At 44.4% G+C, this 26,260-nt stretch overlaps 1 protein-coding gene across 4 annotated transcripts in view; it reads right to left on the bottom strand.

Annotated features, from left to right (window-relative positions):
* Positions 1 to 225: 225 nt before the first annotated feature.
* Positions 226 to 26,260, bottom strand: part of sema6a (sema domain, transmembrane domain (TM), and cytoplasmic domain, (semaphorin) 6A) — a 115,872-nt gene continuing 89,837 nt past the window's right edge. For 2 of the 4 annotated variants that reach the window (XM_030416848.1, XM_030416849.1), the window contains 5 exons: positions 19,908 to 19,966; positions 18,980 to 19,000; positions 18,723 to 18,743; positions 15,160 to 15,339; positions 226 to 3,270 (listed from right to left, as the gene is read on the bottom strand). In XM_030416848.1, coding sequence (XP_030272708.1) covers positions 2,111 to 3,270; positions 15,160 to 15,339; positions 18,723 to 18,743; positions 18,980 to 19,000; positions 19,908 to 19,966 — 1,441 coding nt within the window. In that variant the 3' untranslated portion in view covers positions 226 to 2,110. The remainder of the gene's footprint in view (positions 3,271 to 15,159; positions 15,340 to 18,722; positions 18,744 to 18,979; positions 19,001 to 19,907; positions 19,967 to 26,260) is intronic. The other 2 variants (XM_030416850.1, XM_030416851.1) reach the window with 2 other exon arrangements.

Here is a 26,260-nt window from a genome sequence, read left to right on the forward strand (position 1 = left end):
CTGCCTGCTGACTCTGAGTGTTACGATGCACACAAGGATTGTGTTAGTACACTGGGTGCTTATGTGTATCTCATACTGTATGTTTTGCTAGAGTTGACGTTGCATTTTTTTATTATTGCAGTGCACCAGAGAGATACACCTACATTGGCCTTCTCAAGTAACAAAAGTTAACTGCTCAGTTAATCAGTCAATCAACCACCACTCCAAACCAACAGACAGCAAAAAAAAAAAAAAAAAAAAGTAAAAACAAATACCAGGACGTTTAAATTGTATAAAATATAAAATCAAAACAACACTCACAACGTCTTAATCGACACTGCCAGCACAACATAAAGGGTTGCTTTAAGCGCATTAATGGCACAATCAGAAATGAACCACAAAGATGAGTGTGTGTGTGTGTGAGCGTGTGTGTGTGTGCGTGTGTTAATGTGTGTGTGTGTGCGTGTGTGTGTGAAAGAGAGACGAAGAAGAAGAAATCCCCCTTCCTCTCTTTCCTCTGGACTGTAAGTGTGTTATGTCTAGGGACCAGAATTACAACAATAACACCTACATTCTTTAATTGCATTTTTATCAAACCAGGGAAATATCATGACGTAAGAAAAATAAAAAAATACTACAAGGAGACAAAGTTAACAGCTAGTAAAGAAAACATTGTCACTACTTTAGGGTGTAAGGCACAAATTTACATGTGGAAAAAGAAGCAGGCAAGACAGATGTTTTTATAGTTTTCTTTTTCACCTGCTCGTCGAGAAAAGACGATGCGGTCCCAAGATGGAGGCATCACTCGCCCCATTTTGCTTGCAACGTCTTCTTTTTGTATGTAAGTGTGTGTGTGTGTGTGTGTGTGTGTGTGTGTGTGTGTGTGTGTGTGTGTGTGTGTGTGCAGATACTGTTGCTGCAGCTGCTTCTCTTATATTTGCAACATGCAACAGTGAGCTTCGATGGCACCGGTAAGCCAGCAACCAATCAGGACAAATGTTACTGACTCACACAAAACCACAGTGCTGATTGGAAGGGGGGTATGCTCATTGGAGGAGTGAAAGGGTGAGATTCAGGAAGTCTTTTTTTGTTTTTTCCTTTATGATTGCTCTAAAACAATGGAAATTCTGGTCCATGAAGTTAAAAGTCCCTGTCTGGCACAGTTTAAATAAATATCTCCTCCTCTTCATAGAGGTCACATATATCTCAAGCTGCTGGTCCCACTGAGCACACAGTAAGACCTAGTGGACTTTCAGTCATCAAGAAAAGTTCTACGGGCTCCAGTTTAATGACTTTAAATACGTTTTTGTTTTTTTTCTCACACTTGATTAATTAATATTAAAAGATCTCTTCTCTGTCCTCTCTCTCTCTGAGCCTAGAAAGTCAGTCTTTTTTTTTTTCAAAAGCACTTCATAAAAATAAATACAACAAGCTATTAGTATTAACAGTCATGTGTTATTCAGTCACCAGTACAGTAGAAGATTTCTCTGGCCCAGGCTTTCTGTCAAACCCAGGCAGGACTTGATTGCTGTAACACTGAGAGGCTTTTCACAGTTTCTCGCAGAAGTCAGGCAGCCGTCTGTCCTTTCAGTCCGAGCCCAGTCCCTCTGAGTGCTTGCTTGCTCGCTCGCTCAGATCTCCCAGTCCTTAAGGTATTGTACAACGATTACTCTCCAACCCCCCCGTGCTGTCTTCTTATGTGCTTTTACCAGCATGATAAAGTATCAAGTCAAGTCCCAGTGGCAGAAGACACCACAAATGAAAGAGCCACCGCCTTGGATGCTACAGGGTGCCGTTAGTTGAAATATTCAGGACAGCATCATCCTCCTCTGTTTCAGTCGCACATGTTCCCATGTGTGTTCGCAGAGGACCTGGGAGGCAGCCAGAGCAAGAGCTCGATGACGGCAACAAATGACGACAACCATTTGTATAATATTTACATATTTATATAAAAAGAAAGTGTTTCCTTAAAAAAACTGTGTTGCATTTTCCACTGTACTGTACACCAAAAACAAACAAACAAAAACACTAAAAGGAGATGCAAGTTGTACAGTATTCCCTGTTTTTTCGCTTTCAGAAAATAACTTTCACTACTGTCCGTTCACATTGGACTGACTGGCTAACGAGCTGACTATGTACAGGAGTCACTGGACTTGACTTTTGTTGAGAGTGAGACTACGGAGGGTTTGGGGGGGACATCAGGCTTGAGATATTTGATGCCCGTTCGAGGCAGTGAACCATAGGAGCTCATTCCAGGCTGCCGTGACAGAGATATGCCCTGTGCTGTCATTTGTATTGAGTCCACCCTCTGTGGTGCAGGGGGTGGAGTCTCCACGCGGTTGAAGCTGTGATGTCTCGCCAAATGGGAGGAGTTAGAGGAGTTGGTGTTGTGCTTCTTTAGGGCGGACGATCCGCAAGCACCGGAAGCCGATCCTTTCCGGAGCCCGTAGACTGACGAGTGGACCTCCAGACGTTTGCCCATCTGTGGGACAGCTGGAGGGATAGTGAGAGAGGCCTCTCGTTGGGGCACACGTGGCGGCAGCACCCCATCTGGATCCCCCATGCTGAGGTTGTGACAGGGGCTCTTGACTGTCTTGTACTCCAGAGTGGCCCCCTGGTCGTCCATGACACCGTGACCCATGCTGAGGTCACTGTGGTGGGGCTGCTCCACGTACTCGTGCTGGTAGGACTGCTGATGCTGCTGCAGATGAGGCTGCAGCTGGTGCTGATGCTGTGGCAGAGGCAGGACCACCACACTGGGGATGTGCCCCGGTGAGGCCCTTAGGGGCAGGTCTGAGATAACGGCGGAGCCCATCGGTGGCATGTCCTTGGTGCAGGCGTTGATGAGGTTCTGGTTCCGTTCCCACTCCCTGCTTCCCCGGCTGGGCTTACGCCGTGGCTGCATGGGGGTGGATTCAGGCGTTGGCAGAGCAGCGAGGTCCAGGTGATGCTGGTCTGCTTTTATCAACATCTTCCCATTCGGTGTAAGTCTCCCATTGTGCATCAAAGGGGTGAGGATCGCCTCGGGCCGACCATCTTTGGCCTGAGTCTCAAACAGGCCCGTCAGCTTGGTCACACTGTTCATGGATCCCCGGCGGGAGTGGAGGTGGTGGCTGTCCTTTTCCTTGCGGCCTGTCAGGTCTATGTCCCGCCGTCGGTGGTCACAGACGCAGTAGACGATGATGCCAGAGAAGATGGCACCCATGGCGAAGGCCAGGATGACAGCGATGGCCAACAAGGTCACAGGAACTAGCTGGTCACGACCCTTCTGGTAGCTCTCACGGATCACACCTGCAGAGAGACGTGAAGATGACATTCAGACAAAAGAAAGGAGAGACGACACTGCTGTTGCTGCAGCTGCAGCTGCTGCTGGGAAGTTGTTTCTTTGTTTCTAAGAAAAACAGAGCTGTAGGGAAAGATGCTTATTTTAAGACTAACCAAAAAAAAAATTTAAAAGGATATAGAATTTCAATAATTGAAATATATTTTTGAGGGAAAAAAGATTAGTCATTTAATTCATTTCATGAAAAACATGCAAATGAAGCAAGTGTTTATCCCATCATAGGGAACACCTATTCAACACAGGCACAAATGGTTGCTTGAAGTAGCAACATTCAATATTTCCAGAAAATCCAATCTTATACTGAGAATGTGTTTTGGAGGGGTGATTATGATTCACATTTTAAATCCCAGATAAACCCCTCCGCTGAAATGAAAAAAAGATATGAGCGCAGATAAAGGAGCCTGAAATATCCGAACCCTTTCTTCACATAGATGCAAATGGGAGACTTTTCATAAATCTTCATAAATGGATCCAATCTCATGAATCACAGAGAATACATTAAAAAGCCTCTGATTAGGCGCTAAATCCAATGAGCTGTGTCATCGATGTCTTATGAAAGCGGCACTTTCAAAGACTGGCAAAGACGCGCTGTGATACGGCCAAATAAAAGATAATTCAATAAAAGGCAGCTATGGAGGATTCTGGCGGTGGGAGAGTGGGAGCAGCAGGTTGTGGGTAATAAAATGGGGTCGGCAATAAACCGCACGCACATACACACAAGTGTGGACACCCCACCCCAAACACACATACAAACACACCTACACACACACATGCACACACACACACACACACACGAACACATGCACACATACATACGGATGATAACCTTCAGCCTGTTGATGAATGTGGACATCTAATGCAGCACTCTGCTCCTTGGGTTAAACACACCAGTCCACAGCAGAGAGATTTATAATGTGTTCTCACATGACCTGCGGCCAAGACAGATCAGTTACCACCGACAAAGGATTAGGCAGGTGTGCTCTATCACGTAAAAAAGCTCCCACAGAGCACCGCTGGTCTTGATAACGTGACTCAGTTACACGTGTGCACTGCGCTCATTGTGTCACACCGCGGAGGTATGTATTATTCACTGGACGGTACGTACAGGTGTAAGATCCTCGAAGCTCAATGTTCGCACTGTTTGTTTCCTGAGAAGGGTCATAAAAACCTGGAGGATGTTCAAAGAAGATGGAAGCTCTCAGTCACTCTGTGTATGTATGTATGAACCTGTATGAATGGAATCCAACTCAAGTAATCTACCATGCCTGTGCCCCCTGTGTGTTTACAGTGAATATATGTGCTAAAACGAGCACTGTGTGGGTGACTGGGTTTGTATAACAGCTTTTAGAAATCGCAGACAGTCTCATTCACGAGGAATTTACATAAGAGTGGAAAGAATTTCTGAAAATGGCCGACTGTCTCTCTTTTTGCTTCACTTGTTAAAGATTTGCATTTTTAGAATTTTGTGCTTTGGTTTGCCTTGTTTGTCTCGTCTCTTCCCGTTCAAAGCTAAATATATTCTGAAAAGAGACATGAGCTACTGTATAAACAAATACCTAAAGAAGATTTAATATGTTTAAACACAACAGCTACTGCATTAGTAGTTGGCAGCGGGACTAAAAATATATAAGTATGAGCTGCAGACAGCAAAATTCAACAACACAGGGCGATCAAAACAAGCATACTGTTGCAATTTGGTCTCATCCCACAAATAACTTCTCATCTCTCGTACATCATCATAGCGGTGTTTCAATTTGCTCTGTAATTTTTCCCAAATAAGGCACCTCGAACTGAAGCGTACGTTTGCAGTAATTCTGTAAAATCCTGAAGGGGCCGGGTAATCACTTTAAGGCTTCTCTGCTCCTCTCACCTAGGACGTACTCTGAGAATATCTTCCCTCTGTGTCTCCTCGGCGAGAGACATAACGCAGACACAGAAACAACATGGTAATCTGTTCTCGTGGAACCGTAATCCAGACACTCTTAAACTAACATCCATAATCCTCGCTCGCTGCAACCATACTTCATTAGTCCAAAAACACGACTTGGAATCTGTCATCCCGGGCGAAATAAAGCGAGTCTCTGCACTGAGTTTAAAGCTCAACCTGGATAAGGAAGGAAAAAAAGCAGTTACTTTTGCTCAGATCATTCCTCATTCATTGTTCAAACAGACTTCACTTTTCCCCTTAATAGGGTGCCGACAAGATGCAGCTCAGCCGTGCCTCATTTAGCGTCAAACAAAAGGTTAAAAGCGTCTTTTACTGGTTTTCTTATCGAGGAAGTGCCCCTGCCGTGTAGATAGCACCAGAAGTGATGAGTGTTATCTGCGGCGAAGCATTAGGGTCTGACATGTGTTATGCCGTGGACTCGTGTGACCAAATGGCCCGCCCGCCTGACGAAACATCTGCTTCCCATCTCGCACTGTAACATCTGCGAACACGAGAGACGCTTCTCCTTCGCCGCTATCTTTCACTTTGCTGGCTGTCTTCTGCCCTCGCTTAGATCTTTTCTGTTACTTCTCTCCTTCACTCGCAGAAACAATGAATCACTTCTCTTGACTTTCTTCTTGTCTCGCAGTGTTTTCTTTCACACTTTTCAGCTCCCATGTGGTAAGTGTCCTATTCAGCGGAAACTGGGAATGGCTGTAATTATAACCTCGCGGCCGTCGTGAGTTATCACCCTCTGGCAGGAGCGACAATGGTGACAGGTGAGAGCTGCTGGGTTAAGGGTTTCTGCGAACAAAGAGGGAAAAAAGGAAGAGGAACGTCGCTTCAGCTGAGGAGAGGAAACCTGAAAAGCTCCCAGAACCACTTATCTAAGCGAATTCAAGTACGAGAATAAACAAATACCCTGGCAAATCTCTTGTTTTTTCTCCATAATCTTTGTGAAAATGTAAATGTGCTCATCTATCTCTGTCCGCGGTTGCTTACATGCTGAAAGAGCCAGTCAAAACTGTGATGAATTTTCATGACAGTGAATTTATTGCTGCTAAAGGTTAACTTTCTCCAGCCAGGGATTTGGATTTCACATGAATAACAAAGCGGGAGTGAAGCGGAGCCAAGCGAGCGTCCATTCTGGTTGAACTGCGCAGCCAGAGCTTCTATTTCTGGTGCGGGAGTCGAGGTTAGAGCCCCATTTGACCCACACTGCGGGTTTCATCCTGTGCAACTCTTTCCATTCTTCTTCTCAGGTTTTTTTCTCTCCCTCCATCCATCACTAACGTCTCTTTTCATTCGCACGCTCCTCCCGGTTCGGTGTGTGTACTTAGCCCAAGGCCTCGGGTGAAACACGGAGGGAAAGAGAAAGAGAGGAAACTTTGAAGACTTTTTTTTTTTCATCTTTCATGTGAGGAATTGTTTCTCATCCTGACATCAAAGAGAATGAAAGTAGCCACAGAGGACACAGGAGGTGTCTCCGTCGGATCACAGGACTTTCGGGGTTTTTGAATCAAGGTGGCTCCGCAGCCCTTTTTTTTTTTTTTCCAAGGCCTCTTTGCGATCTCTGCAAAAACTTTTCAAAAACTTTCCCGACGCGACCTTGAAAAAAGTATCAAAGTGTTGCTAAAACCCGCAGATTTTCTACTTTAGTCTCATCTTGTTGGGGCTCCGACTATACAGCGACTTGTAATCTTTCTGGTTTTGACTCTTGCCGTGCCCCCGGAATGCCTCACACGGCTTCCTGCAGTTTCGACACTTCTCTCGGCGGCTGAATTGATTTGAATTTCACACCGCCTCGGGCCTCAACATTCAGATATTAAACACATATCTCAGATACTCAGATATTGCTCGCTGTCAAAACAGCCTGGGTCGGCAACACTGACTTGTAAATCAGAAACATTGTAATCTGCTGTGACTGGAACTTGTGAATGCTCTCTTTCTGTCTGTCTGACACACATACTCGCTTTTTTAATCTCTTCAGAAGCACCAACTGACTTAAGCCCACAGAGCTGCTCTTTGTGTTGGTGTTGGGGAAACTTCAAAGGTGGTTAAACATCACAGAGAGGTTACGGAGAGGGCTCTCACCTCTGACTCCAGGCCGCCGCACAAAGACGCCGTCTGCGAAATGATAAAAATCTTAATCAGACTCAACTGCACTCCCTGAACGTGTCACTTGTTGAAAGTCAGAACAGAGGACCTTGTCGGCTAATGGGGAGGAAGAAAAAGATGGAGAGAGGAGCAGGAGACGTTCGAGGCGGCTCCGCCGTCACGAGAGCTGTAGAAAAACTTCTTATTTGCTTTCAGGGACTCGCTTGTTGTCGCCTCTTTAAAAGGACATTGCTGTTTAGATGATGACAGCAATTCATTAAATTCTATTTAATCTCCTGTTCGGGTATAATCCCATTAAGTCTTGTGTATGTTTATATTTGAGAGGCACTCGCATTAATGGTGTTATTCAATATTAAAGCATTCATCAGACAATCGCGAGTCGGCGCGCGGCATACTGATGAGCCAGTTAAGATATAATTAAACCCTTAATTATATCGTTCTGCACCTCAGGTATTAACACTGATGTACTAACCTATCCACCTCCCCGCATACAAACTGTACTATTTTAATACTCGCAGGAAATCAGGATAAATTACACATCCCTGGGAACATTTACCAGCAGGTGTTTGATGCCTTAAATTGACGCCTCTACTGTTTGTATTCATGAGTGACTGACTTGTTAAAAAAAGCACTGCCCACCATGAATAACACAGCGCAAACAATTAATCCAATTATTTCTGAATGTCACTGACGGCACAGGTCGGCTGCAAACTACTTTTCTATAGCGGAAAAACAGCAGTTTGAACTCTTTTTTTCTTTAACGTTGACTCCTGTTAATTACTAATCAATCCCGATGAGTCACTGTTATATAAAGGGTGACCCATTCGAGTGCATTTAATATGCTCCGGCTACTGAAAATGTGTGACAGGCCTGTGATTTGTATGGATGACTGAAGTGCTAAGTGTGGTGTGATATGTGTTGAAATTCATCCAGTTTTAAATGCAGGCATGGATGATGAGTCCAAAATGTTTTAGTACACAAAAGGCCCCGCGTAGTGCCACCGGAGAACAAAAGCCCAGCTTGTATCTCCTCGATGAGCGGCTCACTCACGGACATCCTGAACGTGGCCATTTAAAAATCAGTTCAAAGCCCAGTAATGACAGCTGAATGTGGGTTAGACAAGCTTCAAAAGCACAAAAGGATGAGCTGCTGTGATATGAGATTCAGTCTCTCATGGCCAAAAAGACAAAGGCAAAGCTTTTTGTAAGAACCAGCAATGGCAAGAGGTCCTTGCTGAAAAGCATAGCCAAAACATGAAAATGGAAAAGTAAGCAGCAAATGTGTGTAGAAAACAAAAGAAGTCTGAGAGAACAATGAGCTAATCAGTGAAGGAAATTATGGCTTATGGCTTGACGTCAGTGCGGGAAGTGCGTAATGCCGGGAAAACATCCAGTCCACTGTTTCTATTATGATTCACAATGAGCTGCGAATAATTTATCGGCCTCACAAAGGCCTATCACAATCTTTGGCCATTTAAAAACACTAAACCAGAACCCTGCTGTTAGTACAATATTAAAGGTGTTATAATGACAGGAAAATGAGTTAAAGGATTAGCCGATCAAAAAATGACTCTGCTGTTTTTCCCTCTTTGCCACAGTGCAGCCTTAAAGGACCACTTCACCAACTTTTTAGCCTAAATCCTATCATCCTTTTTTTTTTACAGGATTAACCTAAATCCTATCATTCTGCTGCAAGGACATACAGTACGAAACTACCGGCATTAAATTTCCCTCGCAGGCTCCCGGAAAACTTCAGCAGCCAAATGCATCATCTGACAGTGAGCAGAGTTCACGTCGAACTAAAGCGTCTATTACCTTACATCTTGTCGGCTCACCTCCAGGGGAGGGTGATTTGAAAGGAGAGATGTCTCCATTATCAGACAAGCAAGACATCCTTCTTTTTACTCATTAGTGGTAGAAAAAATACAGCTGGAAGGTAATGTGTGATAGTTTTACTCTGGACACATTTAAGAGAAATCACCGCTCTCTTGTTCCAGTTGGCACTGGTTGTTTGTTTTGGGTTAACTTGCAGAGCTAATACTGGGATGAATTAGTGGTTAAACAGACCCTTCCAAACTACACAAGTTGGATTTTTGTGTTTTGTGTTCTTTTAACAGTACAGGCATTACTGTGTTCGCAAAATTTGCCAGAAATCAAAAGCTAGAGTTCTGCTCTTGTAGGGGCGTGTGGTTGGACGGGGTCAAGCTGATATTGTGCATTGTTAGAAAAGTTTGACACCAGAATTTGACTGTAAACATGTTTTATATTTCTATTTTCTCTGCTGCTGTCGGACTTTACGGGTAAAAGTCATAATTGACATGGCATCCCCCGTAACAATGGTGAAATGTTCCTTCTAGAAAAGTGACTTCTTGGCATGACAGAAAAAGTATTCCTATGAGAGCAGGGGGTCATACTCTCCCTCTATCACAACACCTTGGCACACAGGTGTCAGAGGGAGCTGCCTGCAGCTGAAAATAACCCTTGCAGAGCAGCTGTCAGACAGTTGGTATTAGCATGAAACCCTGAAACGGAGGGAAATCACATCCCCCAATAAACTACAGAGGATCTCGTCTAATGGCGACGACGTATCATCAAGTTTCTGTTTATCGAGATGTAACCGCTGCATCTTCTTCACTCAGCTGACACTTGTGGAAACTCATCCTGTGAATTGTAATGAGTATGAGGAAGAAAAAAAAAAAAGAAAACAGATCTCGCCAGACACCAGACGTTTATGTAATACCTAATTTGCTCTCCCAATTACATTCTGTTTAGAAGAGTAATTGCTACCTGGATTACATTCATTCTTTCTAGAGTAGGCGATGTTACATATACACTCAGCGGCCAGTTCATTAGGTACACCCGTAATGCAATCCAGTACAACAGCTCCGCCATGAATTCTGTTTTTTTTTTTTTTTTTTAGGAAAAACTCATCTCTCAGTTTTTAAGGTCGCAGTGGGTGGATGTGTTGTACCAGATTGCACGGAATATTCAAATCACATCTCATTACAATTCATTGCTATTCAGTTCAACACTGCTGCAAACTACAAGCTAAATAATGAACATGCAGTTCAATTAATTAATTCAGTTTTGATTGGCGCAGTCAGAGGGGTATCTATAGGTTTAGGTTAAAGTAAACACTTCCTGTCTAGTGCTTCAAGTCACCGCTGACTTTTTAAGTCTTTAGCGAAAACTACTTTCTTTTCCTAACCTGGGCCGAATGTTTTAACCATCTTAACGGCTAACTCCACCCAAAAATGAAAAGTCAAAACAAGTGCCCATCTGCCTCAGTTGTTCAGGAGAATGCCGCGACGCTCTTGCTATGAAGCTCCGGAAATGTTTTTCAACCAATGAAACTTCACATGTATTCATCAGCATGAGGGCGAGTAGATAGTGACCGAAGGTTCATTTTGGGGTGAGCTTGTCCTTTAATATAACCTTTAAAGAACTTAAATTATGCGTTTGATGCTGTGAGCAGATATTCTAGGAAAACAAATAGAGTAACCTGTCAGGGAACATTTGCCGATACGCTCAGTATCATCATTTTATGATTTGAGTGAGTTTGCCAAATACATGAACTAACAACCTCATTATACTGCTAAAAAACTGTTTCAGGTAGATCATTTCCTCATTAAACACTGCCAAAACTAAATATCTTATCAAGTATATTTGTCTAACTTCTACTCGAAATATCTTATCACACCTAATTTAAGACTCAAAATAACATTTCAGTGAGATAGACAATTTTCTCTTGCACCACTGGCAGGTTATTATTTTCTTCTTATTACAGGCAACAAATAGCTTGCATTCATCATTATTCTTGAAGCGGAATTTCATCCAGTTTACTTTTTTCCTTATGAAATTTTAAGAAGACAAGATTCCACCAGACACACTTGTAGATGTTTTATATTCAGCCCCACACTGATTCAGCCAAGATTAGTTGAGTTAGGCTGGTTAGACTTAAAAAAAAAAAAAACAGTGTAGACTGCTCGGGGGTTGAAATTGTGGCCCAGTATGAAAACAAATGATCGGAGAGGGATAGAGAGAAACACTGTTGTTCACCCTGTGCAGGCGGCAATCTCTCACCACAGCTTATATCCTCTTCTTTCCCCCCATTTTATCCATTTGTTTGTTCAATCTACCTTCTATCTCTTGACTCTCTCCTTTATAACCTTCACTGCTGCATTATAGTCCTGCTCTGTTTAATAAATCTTTATCGTGCGTGTTCCTCTTCTCTCCACCTCCCTCATTTCCTCATGTCTCTTTCCCTGTTGTCTCTCTCCATCCCTATCTCCTTTCACCTCTCCCCCTTCTCCTTCTACTGTGGATAGCTGCCGTAATGAACCCATAAATTGGAGCAACACAGCGGTGGCTACAGGTCGCGTTGGGGGAGGGTGGATGTAAGGGGGGGGGGGGAGTTGAGCCTGACAGAGAAAGGTAGAGGGAGGAGAAAGAGCAGGGGTGGAGGGGAGGGGGGAGCAGGGCATGGATTCATTCCTGCAGACAGGGGAAGAGATATGACTCCAGTTGGAGAAGAGACAGACTACGAGGGGAGAGACCGAGGAGGAGGAGGTGCAGAGATGGAGGAGAGACAGAGAGAGGCAGGGGGGAAGGGGGGGGAGGGGAGGCTCCATAAATTGGTTTCAGGAATTCATTTGCACTAGGTAAGGTATAGCCTTGGAACATGCCATCCCAGTCAGATGAGAGGTCCTGTGGAAGGGAGACTGATCACAATGGCAGCAGATGGTGGAGAGTGGCAGTGGCTGGTGGTGTTCAGGGTGGGGGGAGGCAGGGCGAGCGATGCGAGGTGGAAGGGAGAGGTGTACGGAGAGGAGGGAAAAACATAACAGAGACAGACGCGAACAAACACGGTGTTCAAGTGTACTGTGAAACGCGGGGCGGCCACCTGGTGACGGCGGCGGCCCCGCTGGAATGTCAGATAATGATGCTGTTGGGTGCTAAATATCACCAGCGTGTGAATGCTCATCACTTTGCAAGCATTTCTAATTACTCTGGTGGTGTCGGGCTAATACATATTGGCGGCACTGTAATATTCATTAGCAGATAAGATTCCACCATGTCTCCTCTGCAAATGAAGAAAAGTTGGAGAGTAATTGTAATTTTCTTTTTAAATCACAAACAGGCTCGCAAACGACTTTGGATACGAGCTAATGCATTTTTCACTCAAGCAGAAACTTTCTTTTTCTTTTTTTTTTTTTACTTAATTTGAGAGATTGATGGCGTGGTTAAAATGGTTATCCCTCAGCTCTTCTGTAAAATGGGGCCGCATGGATTTATCTCTGAAGCATTAAAATGGAGATAAAATGACTCATTTACTTAGTTTTCTGACTCCGTAATCGCTTCTCATATATCGATTCCATTTTCACTTTCGCACTTGCGCTTTGGCTACGTTTTCACAGTACAGTTGACACCTGAAGCCAGTAACACTGAGGGGCGACAGGAAGGAAGAGGAGGCAGGATGGGTGGAGCGGGAAATGAGCGCTGTTGACTGTGGTGCTCGATTTGCCATGCTGAAAAAGCGTTAAGCTGCATGGAGGCAAAACTGTGCCTAATACCATCAAAGCAATCAAGGCAGGAAAAAAGGCAAATATATAAATAGCAAAGAAAACAAACCAAGCCATGCAAAATATCAAGAACCGCTCACAAGAAAACCAACACAGGAAAATCAAACAAATCTCATCAGATTGTATAGGAAAGACAAAAAAAAAGAAGACTGTTGAGCTGAAATTGAAAATAGAACTGATAAATACTGAAACAAGCTGCAAAGGTGTCTTATAGAAATTATAATAACAATAATCATACAGAAAAAACAGCAGGAAGCATTGTTTTGAAATGTGAAGCCCTGTTGCCGTTACCTGAGAATGGAATACCCCCCCCCCCCCTCAAAAAAAAAGAATTGAGAAATAAGATTTCCTGAAAGTTTTATGAATGCACGTCAGTTTTATTTTGGCTTTTTGTTCCGTGTGATTCTCAAAGTACAGCATCCCTCGTGAGGCCCCGTGTAATATCGCTCCTGCTCAGGTAAAGGCAACAAGGGGAGCGACAGCATGTTGTGACGCTGGCTGTAGGCATGCTGTCTGAAGTCTCTGCCACCATTGTGCTTGGATCTATCTACTGGTGCCTTTCTGTTTCCAGCTGACACGCTGCAGTCACTGCCTCTGTTTATTTCCACAGACAGGAGCTGCTGGAGGACGACTTCATTTCAGTGTTTGTAATTATGGGAGACGGTAGGTTTATAGCTAGCCCCCAGTTTGTGCCTCTTGTGTATTAACATTACGGTTGAGTAGAAAACTTCATATCTGATGCTACAAATATTATATAACCGTCGATCTCACCTTCCAAAGACTCCTTGAACAATCTGGATCAGAAAATATCACATCTGTTGCAGCGTAAAAAAGATTTCCAACCTGTTTCTTAGGCGGCAACTGTCGATGGTATAAAATATGAACAGCATTTTTGGCTCAAAAAAAGTGAAGCTGATGCAGGCGTGCCTTAAACCTGCAGTCTTTCTGGTATCCAGAGGGGTGCCACTACACTGGTTTCAAAAACAAGCAAAATTGTATGCAAGCTTATGAGAAAATAACAATGCTTCTCGTGTGATTAATCACCTTAGTAAAACCATCTGACTTTATGGTCTCAATTGTTTGGTTTGGATTTAAAGAAAGAAAAAGAGGCCCAACGTCAATCTTTTCTTTGCTGCAACAGACAGAATACTTCTTTAATCGAACGGAAAAGTGAATTCTGGAAATGTATTCAGAACTTCAGTGGAATATGACCTTTTCAGAAAAATGAAGGCTGACAAAGTGATTCAAATGTAATGTTAATAAATAAGAGGCATCAATAAGGCTACTTTATGAGCCGCAGCATATTCATTTTCTATAGCATTTCTCTTTTTTGCTGCTTTGTTTATCTGTCTCTTTCTTTATATACAACAGAAAGTATTTCTTTCTATAGAAAGTCCCTCCTATGCTGGCACTCACAATGTTTCACCATTATTAATAATCAGTATGTCCTCAAGGCCATGCATTTAATAGCATTAACTATGGAGTATAGCAAGGCCATGTTGCATATTGTTTTTATGAGAACATATAATAGGCCGATCTGTTTTATTAAGGGACAAAACGTAGCTCAGCAGCACCGCAGTGACCTCTTCCCACCCCCTCCCATATGTGCGTCGTCCATCTCGTCTCCTTCGCTTCTCTCCTTTTTCTCACCATCTCATTTATTCAGCGAGCCGTCCTTGAGGCGGTACAGCATTAGGCAGGTTGTTAACACAGGAGAAAAGGGCGTTCAATGTCATGTCACTGTGTCGCAAAGCATGACAGAGCCGGGGACCGGGCCATCTTCTCCAGGAAATAAATACATCGCCATCTTCCTTTTCAGAGTGTAATGGTCTGGATATTACATCTCCTGTGGGACATTACGGTCCATGGATAATAAATCCATCGTACGGAGTGTGCGCTCGAGTGTCTGTGTGTGCGTACGTGTGTCTCAATGAGCACAGGGTGTGTATGCGTCTGCATATGTATGTGGCTTGTAGGTGTGTTTGCTACAGCGGGGGGTTTACGTGCACAGTTTGAGGCAATTTGTCCCCTAGAGAGAAAGTGATCCACTATCTCCACACCTCGTTCAGCTGGAAGCAGCAAGGCAGCCGTAAATCTCAATTACACAAACCCCTCCCCTCCCCCTCCCCTCCCTCCCTCCCCCTCTCCCCTCCCTTGCCACAGGTGACAATGGACCAGTTCGTCTGCTCACTGTTGTGTTCCAAGGCTTACCATTGGCTTCGGGCTGAGTCTGAGAGGGCACGGCTACGTAGGGGTCCTCCCCTTTGTCTGAGCTGATTGGGGGGTCCTTCCGCTCCACCATGCGGCCCCGCCCCAGGGGGCCCTCGGCGGCCTCGGGTAGGGCCGAGGTGGGGAGTGAGAGGGTGTGGTGATGGTGGCGGTGATGGTGGCCTGCCGGACACAACACAGGTTAACTGTGGCTGGGGGCAGACAGGGTGACAGGCTGCAGTGCATGTGAGCACGGGCCAGCAGGGGTGCGCGCACACACACACACACACACACACACACACACACACACACACACACACATAGACATCCATTTCTTCTTTGAGGGATACACACAGACACAGATACTCTCACACACAAGGACAGCTGCTGGGCTGTGTGAGGCAACAAAGTGTTCCTCCCTCGTGACCAGGGGCAACTCATTAGCAAATGTGTGTGTGTGTTTCTCAGGATCGACGTGTCCTTTCTTTTTTCCCGTCACTCTCAGCCTCTCTCTGTCTTTTTCTCACTCTCTCCCTTCCTGTTCTGACTGACATGTCAAAGCTCCGTCGGGCCTGTCAGAGCGGAGCAGAGCACAATCGTATTCCTCCACACTCACCATAGGGTGCCTACCTTTGATATGAAGGACAAGAGACAAACTTTCCTTCCATCGTTCCTGTCGAGAAGTCTGCCTGCAACTTTTTCTTCAACTCCAAAGCGCTTTTAACTTTGCTAACGCGCTTCCCCGCTAACGTTTCCCCGCTACCTTTTCTCAAGCTCCCCGTTACTTTAAATCCAACTTTTCAAGCGGAGTACAATTCATTTTGATGTGCACCATTAACTTCTTCCACTTTGATTCATAGACTTGGTTTTAAATCGGCAACTGTTTTGATTTTTTGATCATTTTAGTCATTTTTTAAAGTAGAACAGTATGAAATTGGGTTGTCCTTTAAGGTCAGTGTGTTTATTCAGTGTATCCTCAAAACAAAGATAGTTTATTTATTTAGTTTGTTTAGAAATAAAAAAATCAATCGATGAATATCTTTCTTCTTCATAGTGCGACTTTAACTAAATATCCCCCCCCCCAAAAAAATGGGCCAAATAAATGTCTGTTTCTTCTGTCCTCCGCTTTGTTGGCTAATTCCCTCATTTCCCTACAACCCCTCTTCTCTTCCTTCCTCTCAACTCCTGTCTTCTCCTCTTCTTCCCATTTCTTCCCACTTTTCCCCTCCTTTCTTAATTTTGAACCAAAGATCGCACAAATGTTTCATATCTGCACCAGTGGTAATCTTTATTTAGCAAGGCCCTCAGCAACGTGAGCCCGATCAATCATCAGAAATACGTCATTAAGCGTTAATGAATCTTCTCTGATCTTATTCCTCCCTGTAATTAAATTCCTCCATGGCGAAATGAACTATTGGCCAACAATCATAACACAGCCGGAAAGTAAAAAAATATTCATGAGACTGTAGCGAGAATAGCACACGCGAGGGTCTCTCCGCCGTTGTGTGACAAAAGCGACAAAGTACTCCTTCGTCTGTGGATGATAGATCTCTGTCCATTACCGCGCGTCTCTCAAACAAACTGAGTGTTTTCCCGCATCCGCCTCTCTCAGTTTTTCTCATTTTCTTTCACGGGCGCCACTTGTGCATACGCTTTGTCGAACTGTTTATTTTTGAACCATGTTAATCACATTACCATCCCACGTGCTAACACTTAAGCCTCCCTACACAATTTTGCACGAGCTATATATTGTATTTAACATAATGTATTTAAGAAGAAAGAAAAAAAGAAAAATCCACCCGCGATGAAGAGTGGCAACACTTTTATCAAACCTCTGTGGAGCTCAACCCCCCCGATTCCCATTTTGACATGCTCTCTCTCCACAGAGGAGGTGAGAGCAGTGTGTGTGTGTGTTTGCAGCTGTGCGACTGCCTCTTCAATATGTGTTTATGCTTATGTTTGAAGATGGGGGAGGTGGGGGGGCAATCCAGGGGACTAAAGTTGATGCTGCTGGTAGACTACAGGCACAACAGACACCCGCACACAACACCACCCAGAGCCTCCGCCTCGTCCTCGTCCTCGTCCTCCTCCTCCTCCTCCGTGTGGCGTGGCAATCATTAAAATGATTTATTTAACTATTGGCCCAAGGCTGAGAGATTAGTGTGACAGGCCTATTTTATAATTCATTCCCCCACCGCCAGGGGAAGTGCAATTCAGGCAGATGACACACATAGAGAGAGAGCTCGGAGCCTCAGAGCTCCTCCGCGGATCGAGGGGTGGAGGGGTGGGGGTGGGTGGGGGTTGAAAAAGCCCTAAACTGCCGACGGATGCACATCCCTCTCTTTCTACAGATTAAAAGCTAGGCGAGGATGTCTAGTCTGGAGTAGAGGAGAAGAGAATGGAGAGGGGGCATTTATTTATCTTCAAATCCATATCAACCACTGACAGATAGACGGAGGAGCACCGGCTGAGACTTTGTTTGGGGGGGAGGGTTGTAAACTGGGTGTTGTTTGTGTGTGTGTGTGTGTGTGTGTGTGTGTGTGTGTGTGTGTGTGTGTGTGTATGTGCGGAGACACACAGCCGAGCCTGTGGGAGCGTATTCAGCACTATAGGGGCGCACACCGAACACAGATGCCTTCTTTTTTTTTTTTTTCTGACCCTGGATGTCCAAAAGGGAGGGAGAATCACAGTGGGGGTACAGCCACAGGGGTGAGGGAAAAGAGAGAGCGAGGGAGGGATGGGCTTTCTGGAAGGACTTCAAAATATCTATTCTTGTCATTCTGTATGGATCTGACTGTTTTGATCTGGCAGCTGCGAGGTATGGGTGTGTGTGTGTGTGTGTGTGTGTGTGTGTGTGTGTGTGTGTGAGAGAGAGAGAGAAAAAGAGATCCACCGAAAAGCAAACTAAATGTGCCCTCAGATTAGATAAAAAATAAGGTGGATGCGAGCATAGGTGGAGGATGAGAGTGACTTTGCTGCGGGCTAATCACGTCTGTTTATCATTCCTTAAAGAGACTTGATCGATGAAAATGTTATCAGCCGGCAGTGGAGTGTGATGCTGGTTTCAATGCCGCGCGATTAGGAGAATGTTTGCAGCTCCGAGAACGAGCGCGCGTGTCTTCTGTGCATGTTTGCATTAGCCTTTTTTTTTGAGCGTGCGCACTCGTGGCGGCAGCTGGCGGAGACATATCTGATCATTCCTTACTCTAAACCATTATAATCTCTCTCCGTCTCACTCCTTCTGTCAACACGTGTCCTGTTTAATGTGCACGCCGAGGCATTTCTTCACCATCAAGGCCCCAAACAACCAACAAGCAGATCCATCCAATTAGCGAAGCAAAAGGTCACGGCTAATCGATGATATTGCAGGGGGGGGGGGGGTATAGAGGAAGGGGCGACAAGGAGAGGGGAACTAACAAAATCAGAAACAGCATCACAGACTTCTACCTTTTCTGATTTTCTAATTCTACATCCTCTGTTCTAAACACCAAGAGGGGCTGCACGAGGGGGGGGGGGAAACACTACGAGGGGTGAAATTGACCGACCGTGCTGTAATGTTTCATTACCTTCGTAACTGGAAGGATTGTCTATCAAAAAAAAGAAGAAAAAAAAAGAAAAAGAAGAAGGGATGAAATGAATTCAGTTAAAACCCTGAGTCATTAATAACCCGTCTTTACGCATGTGGGAGGAGTTTTCATTTCCTTGAGAGGGGATGATTGATTGACTAGACGAAGAGGTGTGGCTGGAGTTAAAGTCAGGGGAGATGAAATGCAGCTCCTGTCTTTTTATTTGATTACCTCTACAGTATATGCGGGATACTTACCGTTCAGCGCCACAAAGGTGTCTGCAAGAAGAAGAGAAGAGAGACGAGAGAGGGGAGACATGTTACTGCTTGCCGTAAAGATGGGCTCATGCTTTAACACGATCAAAGGCCGTGACTTTTAAAGTAATTCGGAATCGACTGGCTGCTCGATATTCTCAGAACTTTTAATCAGAGGTGATCAATGGCTTCTACGGCTAATGAAGGCTCAACACTATGGCTTCCCTTGACTAAACATACTGATGAAATTGAAGGCAAAAGTATACAGTGTTTGAGTAACTAGTTGAAGCTGAGATGCAGTGGACTTAACACTTTGAGTGATATGATGCCAAATTGTTTTGAAGCTTCTCATGCAAAGCATTTGATGACTCCAAACAGTTATTACTGGCATGGAGAGATCAAATATACAAGCTCCACATTAGCCCCTGTCTGTGTTGTGGAGTGAAAGAGGCCGTTCAAGGCGTCTGAAGCTGACTGGGTTGAGAGGCCTGTCTTGTTCTAGTGTTTCTAAATGAGCCCTGTGACTGCTCGCAAGCGAAATCTTTTTTTTCCCCTGTGCGTCGCTGAATGTTTGTGTTGTGTTTACGTGGCCATTTGCAAGAAGGAGCCCAGTCTTTTGCCCAAGTGGACACAACACTCTATTGACCGGGGGGACCAGAGAAACAGCAGGGGGAGGACAGAAGAGGATGAGAGCCGATAGGGACAGATGGATGGAAGAGGCTGAAAGAGAGGATTGTGAGGGCGGAACAGACGGGGGAGAAAAAGGTGACAGCAGCGAAGAAGGAAGCGGAGGGCCGAGAGAAGAGGGAGACTGAGTTAACTGAGAAGAGAGGAATTGTGGTTGTGGTGGTGGTGGTGGCGGCGGCGGTGGTGTTGGTGGGGGAGGTATAGAATAGAGGAGGAAAGATAAGAGTGAAGAGGGCCTGCTTACTTTGGCAGTCTCCCAGGCCATCTGTGTTACCATGCTCCACGTCCTGCTCAAAGGCCGATCTGCGGGGAACAGAGACATCATGGTCAGCAGAGGAAAACAGGCCAGGCCATGCAGGCGCGCCACGCCTACCAGAGCAACAAGGCTAAAGGAAAGCTACTACAAAAGCACCCCCAAACACAGCAAACCCTATGCTCGCACACAGTGTAGGCTGCAGAGAGCCCAATACTGGAACAAAATCAAAGAACACCTAACAGGTGCCCCGGAGGCCTAAAATCAGTGGTTATGAAGAAAGCTGGCGGGCTAGTAAATCCATAGCTGGCTCAGGACTCATTGCCAGTAGTGTTGACACAAATAGACTAATGTTTTATTTGACTGTAATAAAAATCTTTTGTTTTATAGCTTGAAGGGATAGAACCACAGTTTGGGAAACACACTTTTTCGCTTTCTTGCAGAGAGTTAGATGAGAAAAGCTACTGCAAGCAGCCGGTCAGCCTAGCTTGGCACAAAGACAGAAACAGGTAGCCTGACCGATGATCGCCAATTAACTTGAAATACTTTTTTGTACAATTTGCACAAACACAATGGTATTAAAATGCAAATGTTTTGCTTTAGGCTATGTGCTGGACTATTTCTTGGCTCTGTTCTAGTCGTGCCTAGCCAGACCTTGCCAGTTATAGAGGAAAAACACTTGTTTGTGTTTCTTTAAACCAATCACATTCGCTTTAAAGAATCACACATACCCAGGTTGCAGCGACATTGTCCTGTAAAACAGTGTCAAATGTGACCTTTTTGGCACGTGGTGAGTCAAACCCTGTCAATAAAATGTCTAAATGTAAGAATTTTGAGCCAGTTTATGGTTTTACTGTAAGCAACCATATTAGGGTTGACTGGGAAGCCCCCTGAAGTTGGATTCCCAACTCGGAATGTCTGAAGCACATTACCAATCCCAACCTAACAACCCAAGATGGCCTCTTCACAAACCACCAGCTTTAAATGTTGAATGAATTAATGAATGAATTAATGTTATAATCACTTCCAACTTGTACTGGAACATAATCTACTTGGGAATGACGTCATTCCCACCACCGACTTCCAATTGCCAAGATAAATGGAATGCATCAGAACTGGCCATTTTGAAGGTTACAAGGTACATTTAGCATTCTTTAAATTATAAAACAAAACTATATTTGAGCCCTTTGTGCTACATCTATAATAGAAAACTGAGCGTTGATGATGACTTGAGGAATGCCACGGCCTGAGGACTGAAGCTGCTCTCTAGTCTAGTGATACGGCAGCTGTTGCTTCTGTATCTTTTGCCTTCAGCCAGGACTTTGTTCTCTTGGGGGTTGTTGTTTGAACAGTAACACGCAGAGAGCAGAATGGAAGAGAATGGCGCTAATTCTACATCCGTTGAGTGGGACTAGCTCTGTGCAGGCAACAGGGCAACCAGCCAGTCTTTGTGCTAAGCTAAGCTAAGCTAATCAGCTGCTGGCTCGAGCTTCGTATTTACTGTACAAACATGAGAAGCGGTATCTTCTCATCTCACTCTTGGTAAGAAAGCAAAAAAATGTCCCCACAATGTTGTGGTGCACCTCCAGAAAACATGGAATCAAACTCTTTTTATGAGAACCTCCCTTTGTTCCGTCCCTTCTACTATTTCTCAGTATCTGACATCAGCTGGGTTCAGTAGAGATATGAGGCTGTAGTGCCAATCACACGGGCCAACAACAGGGCAGCGAGGGGTAACCGTGCTTGAGGGCCATCATATGACACGGGGGGGAGAAAGAGGGGTGAGAGAGAGAGAGAGAGAGTTTGGGAGATGTTATTTTCTGATGCAATCTGCACGGAGACCTGTTTTCTTCCTGAAAGACCACCAAGCAGGCAGTAAGGAGATCTGTGAAACAGAGCGGACCAACTGTCAACCAGGATCACAGTCACGCATGACAGCTTTTCACAGTCCTGCTCAGCTCCCAACCCTGCTCGCTACACCTCCTCCTCCTGCCTGTCCACCCGCCTCTCATCTTCCTCACCCTCCACTGGTCACAATTATAGCATGAAGAAGAATGATTTTCCGAAACAGCATCACACACCCCCTTATCCCCCTGATCAGAGGCGAAAGCGTGAACCTGAAAACAGGGACGAGTGCAGATGATTTTTTTAGGTGGCAAGTCAAAATTGGATTTGGTGCTCAAAATCACTCCCTCATGTATATTTAAATGTTGATTGGAGATTATTGAGCATTTTCTTGTCGTCATTCAGTATCATGTCCTCTTATTTGACAGGACTGTAATTAGGATGGAGAAAACGTTCCCTCCTGATAAACAATTTCCCTTCAAAAGCACGCACAATAACAATCTCACAAACAACAACAGTGGCATCCTCTCCTCATATCTGGGGGTACGTTTAATCTGCTTATCTGATTTGCTTATCATAAACAGTCATAATCACAAAGCAGACGCAGAGTTTGCACAATTAAAACCTGTCGAAGCACAAATGCTGTCCAAGCAGCACAAACGCTATCTGCCAGATTTTCCTCGCAGACTACGCCACCACGTCCCGCACTGCCATGAAATGCTGTTTAGCGTCTTTGATGAGACCTAAATACTGGCGACCTCGCGGACCTTGTTTCCATGGTTGATAATAACATTACATACTGCGGTGAGACTGTGTTGAGATGAAGATTACAAGGTCTAAATCCCATTGGTCTCGAGATGAATTAACAATGAGCAGCCACACTACAGATGCAGTGTCTGGCCTTTACTTGGCACATGCGAAAGTGATTGAACCGTAGTACGCACCCGCAGTGCAATATAGCAAGAGAAGTGCAGTGTGTTCGAATGTGACACTACAGACGGTTCAGCTTGAGGTTAAGATCCCACTGCAACCGCGTAATGCATATTTAAATCATATTCAAACTTCATTGGGCTTAACTGGAGGCAGCTAAGGGCCGCATTTTGTATTATCTCGCGTCAGATGTGATTATTATGTGCGATGTGTGGCTGCACAGAGGGGTTGCTAAAATGCAGGTCAGCCAGAATGGCATTAATTATTCATATCAGAAGTGAATGGGTGACCAGGGACCTAATGTACTGTACATACAGTGTAAAGTAAGCCTGCATAATGTTTCCTCAAAGCCGCCCATTCATTTTGATTTTATGGCTTTGATTTAAAAAGAAATACCTGCAGTAAAGTGAGACTGTATTAATCAGGGCTTTTACCAGGAAATAAGTCAGTATTGCGTGCAGAGTCGCCACCCATGATCCAGAGAAGAGACAGGGTTGGTGGCTGTGAGAATGGCTTAAATCATAGGACTTCAACATGGGGTTCGGGACAACATAATGTGAAGTTTGACATAATGTCAAGGTAGTCTGTGAAGCTAGCATGCTAACTACCTACCTCCCCCCACCTCCGACCTGAAAACCCTCTCCTTCTGGTGGTCCTTTGCTCACGGTACAAACACCAACATGTTTCAAGCCGGCCCAATAAAAGTTGCTAATAGGACCACTAGCTGCTCTGCTAACTATGCTAACTCACTGACAGAAGCTACAGCTATCTGCAGTTAGCAGTTACTCTGGTGATATGCTGCCCCCTAGTTGTTTGGAGTTAGAAATCTACAGTTAGCATCATTGATTTTAATAGATTTTGCGAACTAGTTATCTCTATTATCATCCAGAGTTTGCGGACATTCTCGTGAGCCACAGCTAACTGTTTGGTAACTTTATCGAGCAAAAGAGACTGTGACACACAGCCCACTACAGAAACCACTGGAGAATGTGCAGAGAATGAGGCTAACGTGGCTAACACTTGCCACAAAGAACTGCTGTAAACTTGTATGTACATGGCACTAGAGACCAACCTTCACATTATTGTGGGCCCAGGTTAATATGCAAAATGATTTTATACAATATATGTAGTCGGAGTTCCCTGCTCTATCTCTATATCAGCTGTTGGGTCCTCGGCCCGAAAAACATTGAAGACATCTGGTTTAAATAATTAAAAATTAATTACCAATATGTTGATCTGGTGACAGCGAAACACTAATTTACCTAGTTTACATAATAACAACCGTACAGATTCACACGGGATTATATGCATGATCAGGGGCCGACTGGGCACCATATTGCAGGGGACCAGAGTGCAAGCTGCACGTAGTCAGTAGGTATGAGAGGCATAACTCCACATGGGAAAGCTGGCACACAAGTGTTGAGGCCAGATGGAAGAAGAAAAAGGAGGGGAGGCTTGCAAGAGAGAAAGAATATGTCAGAGGGAAGATAGAAAAAGAAAGACGGATAAAAATAGATGCACAGACCGGGACGGGCATACGGAGGTAAGAAGTTGGATAGGTTGATGGTCGGATAGACAAATAGACAGAGAGACAAGTAAACAGGAAGAGATGGTGCTGGAGAGGGTTTTTTTTTTATTTTTAATGAGGGAAAAGAAATATGTTGAGAAGGTCTGTTCTCTGCACGGACCTATTTATATGAGCAAACCTGCATATTTATCACCAAAATGCCTCTGACTTCTCCCTCCCGCCTTCTGTCCGGCCTGGCAAACGCTCTGAATAGCTCACCACGGACCAACAGATCCTGCCGGCCCTAATCCCCCCCCCTCCACCCCTCTCTCACTTAGAAATATTGTACAGTAAAGGAGCGAGGTCATCTGCCCTCTTAATGCCTCTGTGTCGGCTCCTGCTCCAAAGTGGAAACTCAATCAGAACAGTCGACTGCAGATTTACGGAATAATAATAGGATGGGCTGCGTGTGTGCGTGTTTTGTGTGTGCATGTGTGCCTTTGGTGTATTGGCCTGCCAGACCAATCATTTTGCAGCAGGGGGATCAAATTCATTCAGCGTCAAATGGCCACTGGAGCACTGGTCCTTTTGTTATGACTTCATCTGTAAAATGTTTTTTCCCACCGCAGAACTCCATATGCTGTTTGTTCAAAAAGCATAATCTGGTTCTGTGTCATAACTACGGCCACAAATTATAGTTACCGCGGCCATCAAGCTTTCTCCAGCGCCGCTACCCAACCCCCGAGCCTGGGGCGAACAACACTTTCCTTCCATTCATCCTTCCAATAGGCCCCTTTCAGCTGGAGGAAATTGCACTTACACACCATAAAATTAGAAGGATCACAGGCACGACAAATCGAGAGACGAATGCCACCAGGCATGACAAAGAAGGTGGGAAACTGTTCATAAAAGTTGTTAGAAAAACACACGTGCCTCTCCATTCAGACTGCTGAATGTGTAATCAGGTTTCTCAAAGTGAAAAGTTTAGTTTAGCAGCGCAGGCAACTGGATTTTAAGCACATTGATTGGATGTCTTGGAAGTCTTAATTGACTTTTTATTTCGTCTTCTTTCTTAAGACTTAAAGGGGTGTTAGAGTATTCTTAATCCCAAGCCCAATGCGTATGTATTTTGGCGTGTATATAAATAATAGCAACAAATGGTTTTGGAATTGATGTGAAAAAAATTCTGGCTTGACAAAGATGTTGTTTATAGTGAAAACTGAGGCCTCAACTCAGACCAAAAGGTAAAACAAGGCATTGTTCATCAAATATGAATCAAGATCCTGTGCGTCATCTATTTCTCTCCGAAAATGTTTTCAGAAAACATATTTTAGTGTTCTGTTGATCTGTATTACATTTTTGTTTGTTACCAGCTTTATTGTTTCAAAACTAACGGCTCGCAAGTACATCACCCATCAGCAGAAGTCTTCGCTGGTTTGGTTTGTTGCAGTGCTTTAAAGTTATCGTAGGCCTTCTACATTCTTCAGCAAAAGGCAAAGACACGTCTCTTTTTTTCTTATTTCTCTGCTCGCAGCACCAATTAAAAAAAAAAGTTTGTGTCACTCAGCTGCAGAGACAGTCCGGTTTGATGCAATTGCCATCTTTCTGGCAGTGAAGTACTTCTTTAACAAAATTGATTTTATTCTTCGACAAAAAGGTCTATTTCTCTGCAAGGATCCTTTTATTAGACTGTCAGACATTAACAATAACAATCTGAGCCTGCCAAAAAAAACAAAAACTTTTTTGTGGGCTCTCGTTGACAGCTGAGTTTCCCTCAATGAATACTTTGCAGACCTTGCTGTGGCTGCCAGCTGCGGCGATCTACTGGACCAATTACAAAACTTTTTCTTTGTTACTATATAAACATATAGGTTTAAAACATTCAGGTTTTCCCCTTTAAAATGTGAACCTTTGACTTCTTGATCAAAGGACCAGACATTTTCAAATGCAGCTCATTTATATTACAGGGGGAGTTTCATCCTTATCCAGGCCATACAGGTCTCTTCTGATCCACATTACTTCCTCAAAACCACATAGTGCACGTTTGAAAGTGCTTCGCGTC

Source organism: Sparus aurata, chromosome 5, assembly GCF_900880675.1.
Source record: "Sparus aurata chromosome 5, fSpaAur1.1, whole genome shotgun sequence".
Classification (NCBI taxonomy): domain Eukaryota; kingdom Metazoa; phylum Chordata; class Actinopteri; order Spariformes; family Sparidae; genus Sparus; species Sparus aurata.